This window comes from Triticum aestivum, chromosome 2D (genome assembly GCF_018294505.1).
Source record: "Triticum aestivum cultivar Chinese Spring chromosome 2D, IWGSC CS RefSeq v2.1, whole genome shotgun sequence".
NCBI lineage: Eukaryota > Viridiplantae > Streptophyta > Magnoliopsida > Poales > Poaceae > Triticum > Triticum aestivum.
Window position 1 is genome coordinate 572,097,942 of NC_057799.1, and position 6,331 is coordinate 572,104,272.

Genomic DNA, 6,331 nt, shown 5'->3' on the forward strand with positions numbered 1-6,331 from the left:
ACTCCAACGCGCCGAAGCATTTCGTCCGCACGTGTTCGTTGGGGTCACCGTGGACAGAAAAGTCGGCCCAATGAGCCAACCCAAACGGACGCGCATCCGCTTTTCGTCTGCCTGCCGACCCATTCCCTACCCAATTTTTGGTCTGATTTGCGTCGGCGCGGGCACGAAGCGGACGCGCGCGACGCTCGCTTACTCCTCCCCCTGTCCCGTTAGTCGGTGGCGCATTGGCCATCCTCTGCCCCGCCCTGTCGCCGCCGCTGCCTAGTTCCGGTGTCTCTGCCAGTAGTCCTTGCCTCCACACCTCCCACGCCGCCACCACCCACGTAGCCGCACCGCCTCGCCGCCGGGCCACCGCAGCTCCCCCCCTTCCCCCTCTCCGATGTCGCTGGGAGCATGAAGTCGCCCACTGCGGCCCCGGACAGCTCCTTCGTCTGACACCACCCTGCTGACGCCGCCACGCTCGTTGGATGCCGCCAGGCTAGCCAACTGGTCCAGGGGAGGCACGCGTCTCTTCGCTGGCCAGCTCCTTCCTCGATGCCCTCAAGTTGCTCGACAGTTTGCCTCAAGGTACAAATGGACTCCGCCGACGAGTTCTTTTTCCACAATTTTATATGCGACTCCGACGATTCCTCATCCGATGATGAGGAGATGCTGGCTGCCGTGTTGGTCCATGACCACCTTAATAGACATCGGCCGTTGTTCTGGGGCTCGATCCCAGGGAACATTCCGGCGTTGAATCGCAACCGAGAGAGCGGCCATTTGCTTCTATGGAAGGACTACTTTGACACAGCCAACCCGCTGTTCAAACATCAGAAATTTCGGCGGCGTTTCCGTACGGCTAGGCATGTTTTCAACCGTATTAGAGAGGGAGTGGTCGGATACAATAATTATTTCGAGTGCAAAGAGGATGCCCTTGGAAAGATTGGCTTCTCATCTTATCAGAAATTCACTGCAGCCATCCGGATGCTTGCATACAGAGTGCCCGGTGATCTCTTTGATGAGTATGTCCGTATGAGCAAGTCTGCGTGCTTAGAGTCCATGTACAGGTTCTGCAAGGCTGTGATTGCTGTGTTTGGCCCTGAGTACTTGAGAGAGTCGACTGCTGCAAATACAGCCCGCTTGTTGGCGATGAATGCCAGCAGAGGCTTCCCAGGTATGTTTGGCAGCATAGACTGCATGCACTGGGAGTGGAAGAACTGCCCTTCTGCTTGGCAAGGCAGTATAAGGGCCATGTCAGGGCTTGCACTGTCATACTTGAGGCCGTGGCCTCACAAGATCTCTGGATCTGGCACTCTTTCTTCGGCATGGCCGGATCGCACAATGCTATCAACGTGCTTCAACGCTTTGCAAGGCTTGCCGAAGGCAACAGCCTGCCGGTGAATGTTAACATCAACGGCCACAATTATGACAAAGGATATTACCTAGGTGACGGTATCTATTCTCAGTGGACCACTATCGTGAAGACAATCCCCAACCTTGTCGGAGAGAAAAGGAAAAGATTTTTGCCCAAGAGCGAGAGAGTGCTAGGAAAGATGTCGAGCGTGCCTTTGGTGTTCTGCAATCTCGATGAGGCATCGTTCGGTATCCTCCTAGAACTTGGAGCACCAAGAAGTTGTGGGAGGTGATGACTGCTTGTATGATCATGCACAATATGATCGATGAGTGTCCGGAACGTATTTACGATCAATGGTTTCAGTTTCAGGGTGAGAATGTTGTGCCTGAGCATGGAGGAGCGACAACGTTTGCACAGTTCACCCAATTTTATCATGGAATGCATGATTGGGAAACTCACATGCAGCTGCAAAATGATTTGGTTAAGCATATATGGGCTCATGTTGGCAACCAATAGATGTATCTTTTTTTAAAATATATTTGAGACAATTTATTTTTATTTGGCTTGTAAACTATGCTAAATTTATTTGGTTTTGAAATTATGCTATTTTTGTCTGCTTATGAAACTATGCAAAAATGTGCGTGTATATGTTCTAAAATGGCGGCAAGCCGGCCACGCGGGGGAATATGGGTAGGCGCATTGGACGCATTGCCGACCCAAATCATAAACAAAGCGGACGCCGAGCGGGTGGCTGACGCAAACGGACAAAAAGCGGACAAAATCGCCGTCCGTTTGGATCGGCGCGTTGGAATTGCTCTGATGACTTATGATAACGGACGGGTATGATATGGCCCACAGAGTGCTCGTCCACCATAAGGCATTTTCGTACTATGCACAAGGTATTACTTTATAGTGGAGGATTGGTTCTCATCTTGGACACATTTTCTTTTGCAAGAGCCATAAGGTTTTCTAGCCGTTTCCGCTAGAACAATCCATATTTTGACAACACCTGTATGGAAAAAGGTTGGGCAATGATGATAATATCTAAACAAATGGGTATAAACAACAATAATAAAGACAACATAATTACATATATAGCGCATTGGGTCCTGGAAGCGAACAAATGGCTCTCGGAGGCGCAACACCTTGATATCTTCGTCAGTGAGTTCCTGCATCAAGATGGCTGCATTAAAAGCTTAATGAATTTGCCGGTTATAGATACATATCCAATACACGATGATACACAGTGGTCTACTGTTCTGTGCACACAAAGTCAATATTCTCAATTAATATCATCTGGGTTTGAAAGGTGCATGTGTCAGTTATAAATGTTGTAGTTAATAGTTAGGTGAGAAACCCGTTAATAGAAAGGTGCATGGGTCAGTTTTGGATGGAGACGACTCATTTCAATTTTCTTTACAAAGAAGAACACGTTAGGTGAGAAGCTGGTACTAGTACTAGTTGATGCTATCATAAACACTATTTAAGCTCCTTTTAGCGGGTTGGTCTCTCAGATAAACCAAACACAGTAAGTTCTAAACCCTGTTATCTATTTTTAAGGCCTATCGACCCAACTATTGTTCTTCTCTTATATTAAACCCTGTTATCTATTTCTAAGGCATATCGACCCAAGTTTTTTTTAGATTACTATAATATAATCTCTTATGGGGCATGTAGGTTGCTCAGTGTTAATTCAACATTGATAGAAGGATTTAGTGCTAAACTGCTAAGGGATGATGGAGGAAAGAATTTAGTGTGCTTAGGAAGAAACATTATGGTGGAGAAAAACGTGTGCAGTAAATAGAGTGTAAGACCATTTATGGTTGGCATAAGAGCTCGTACACGTAATAGATGCATGGTGGGGCCGAAGTGGGTCAGGCCAGGGATAGAACACAAGATAATACCGCACCTATACCTGACATAATTCTAACCAAATGTTATAATACAAATAGACAATTATAGTGATGCAAATCCCTATGCATGTTTAAGGGTGAGATTTTAGTGGGCTGCGCCGCTAGGTGCTCCTACACATTTTTCATTGGGTCCTTCCAAATTATGAACGGTTAATAGGCATAAATAAATATCATAAGATAAGCCTACCGCTTTCTTTCTTTTTTGACAGAGCAACATAAATGTTAAAGAAACATTTCTTTTACCAAAGATTGAAAGTTTTATTCCATTTTTTACCCTCAAGGATGACACTTTTGACATGGATTACCCCCAAAGTACAAGTTTGGTCACTTGTTATCCCAATTTTGAAATTATGACACATTTCATCCCCTTGGAAGCAACAATACTAATTTTCATTTAAGTAATTCTTGGCTCTGGACCAGACTTGACGCTGAGCTCTCTGATGAAACGGACGAGCCGCCCTAACTCGGATGACGATGAGCCCCCGTCGGCGATGTCCAGCCTCAACTGCTCCGCCATGGCTTGGGCCGCTGCCTTGATCTGGCCGGACACCATGGCCTCCCTCACCATCTTCTCCACGACAGCCCTGTCGCACACGTCCTTCATGTCCAGCCCCGTCCTCCACACGGCGCCCACGAGACGGCTGTTCATCTGTTGGTCGAGGAAGAAGGGCCAGCACACCATCGGCACGCCCTCGACGGCGCATTCCAGCGTGGAGTTCCAACCGGCGTGTGTCAGGAAGCAGCCCACCGCTCTGTGCCGCAGCACGTCCCGCTGAGGAGCCCACTCCACGATCTTGGCCTTGCCGGCTTGCGCTACCGCGACGGCTTCTCGAAGTAGCGCTGAGCTAGCCATCTGGACCATGCCCGGCCGGAGCACCAAGAGGAAGGCGTACCCGGTGGCTGCGAGGCCGGAGAGGAACTCGGTGAGCTGCTCGTACGAGATCACGGCGATGCTCCCCAGGCTCACGTATACGACGGACCGGTCGCCGTGGCCGTCTAACCACGCCATGCAACCGTCGTCCTCCCGCCACAGGCTCGCGCTTGCGGCGGCCCTCGAGCTGGCGTGGAGTGGACCTACCGCGAAGACGTCGCGTGTGTGCGACGCGATGTGGGCGAGCGCTGGCCGCTCCATGGACGCGGAGGTGTTGATTATCAACGCACGTGCCTTGCAGCTATGAGCGACGCCCTCGCCAATCTTGAGTATCATGGGATCTCCGCCGCCTGCTTGCTCAGTGGAGCAGAGTCCAGGACCACGAGGAAGATCTCGTCGCCGGAGGATGCCCTCCATCCCCAAAACGCCACACACTGGGTCGTCCGCAGGGAAGGGGTTCTCGCCGAGCTCGAAGACCTTGGGCATGGACATGAACGCCAGGGAGCTGCACGCGCTGAATGTGCAGAAGGCAAGCGCCGGGATGCCGAGATCCTCGGCGATGTCGGTGGCGAACGGCATGGTGCCATCGGCGATAACGCATGTCACCGGCGGCACATCGTCGGCGGGCGGAAGCAATGACAAGAGCAGGGCACGGTACGAGGCGCTGCCGGTCGTGCACATGGACTCCATCAGCTCCATGTAGTGGCGGGGGTGGTCGTCGGGGAGGCCATCGGGGATAGACAGCAAACGTAGGCGCGGCGGAGGCGCCCTCGCAATGCGGCAGAGGTTGTGCTCGGTGTGGAGGAAGGTGACGTGGACGCCGGCGTCGAGGAGGGCCGTGGCGAGGTGGAGCATGGGGTTGATGAGTCCCTGCCGTGGCCAAGGGAACACAAGGACGTGCACCGCCACCGTAGGCGCAGAGTCCATCACCGGCGATGTGCTTCGGCAAACGGCGGCTCGCTATGTGGAGATGGTTGGGAAGCGTACGTATGGATAGCAGGGACGCGTGCCTATATAGAGCAGATATACTAGCGCTTTGGCAAACACAACACACCTAACACGCGCAGCCTAACAAACCCCTGACAACTATACAAATATTAGGACGCTTTGCCTCACGCGTCCGATTGGCAATAAAAATACCTCCGGACTGAAGGAATCTCCGGCAGCATCCCGTTATTTTTTTTGGAGGGATGCATCCCGTTACTTTGTACCATCTGCTGGAGCTTTGTGTGTGCAGTGTGTGAGATTCAAAAAAAAATCTGCTGGAGCTTTGTGTGTGCAGTGTGCTGGTTTGGGGAAATATTTCCATCCAACTGATCAGCGTGCATGTGGCCTAATTTTTCTAGAGAGAAGGCCTTGAGCCTGACTTTGGGACGCCAATACCTGCCGATCATCAGCTGGAGGCGCAGGCCGAGCAAACGATTCTACCGCTACTAGAAATGCGGGTGCAGCTATACCTTGCTTCTAGCGAGGCAACCTTCCGACTCGCTGGAATGCCTTGCAGTGACGCCAGCGTATGTTTTACATTTTTTATATTTATGTTTTTGTTTTTTCCTTTCATTTTTTTACTTTCGTTTATACTTCCAAATATTTTAAATAAATATATTACAAAAAACATTTTACAAAGAACATTTCAAGAAAAAAAATGTTAACCAAACATTTGAAAAATATTAAATGTGCATAGAGAAAATGTTTCCCATGTACATAGAGAAAAGTTGATCATGTATGTAAAAAAAATTTAAACCAAACATTTAAAAAATATTCAATGTGTATAGAAAAATGTTGACAATGTAATAAAAAAAATCATTAAACTTGTATTTGCAAAATGTTAATCAAGCATTTGAAAAATGTTAAATGTGTATAGAAAAACGTTGACCGTGTATTAAATAATGTTAAACTTGTAACTGAAAAATAATAATCAAGCATTTAAAAAAATGTTAAATGTGTATATAAAACAAAGTTGACATTGTATTCAAAAACTGTTAAACTAGTATTTGGAAAATGTTAATCAAGAATATCAAAAAATCTTAAATGTGTATAAAAAATATTGACCATGTATTGAAATAAAATATAAATCTTGTATCTAAAATATGTTAATCAAGGATTAGAAAACAGAAATGTAAAATGTGTATAGGAAAAATGTTGACCATGTATTCAAAAGATGTTAATCTGATATTTGAAAAATGTTAGTCAAACATTTTAAAAAGTTATATG

At 48.0% G+C, this 6,331-nt stretch overlaps 1 protein-coding gene across 1 annotated transcript; it reads right to left on the reverse strand.

Moving 5' to 3' along the window:
• Nucleotides 1-3,500: 3,500 nt before the first annotated feature.
• Nucleotides 3,501-5,094, reverse strand: LOC123050060 (myricetin 3-O-rhamnoside 1,2-glucosyltransferase UGT709G2-like). The gene has a single exon (XM_044472902.1). It carries the CDS (start codon nucleotides 5,042-5,044, stop codon nucleotides 3,641-3,643), a length of 1,404 nt encoding a protein of 467 aa, XP_044328837.1. The 5' UTR covers nucleotides 5,045-5,094; the 3' UTR covers nucleotides 3,501-3,640.
• Between the last annotated feature and the right edge of the window lie 1,237 nt (nucleotides 5,095-6,331).

Excerpts from the sequence above, each read along its gene's own strand:
- LOC123050060 (XM_044472902.1), bottom strand. The coding sequence starts at position 5,044 with ATGGACTCTGCGCCTACGGTGGCGGTGCACGTCCTTGTGTTCCCTTGG.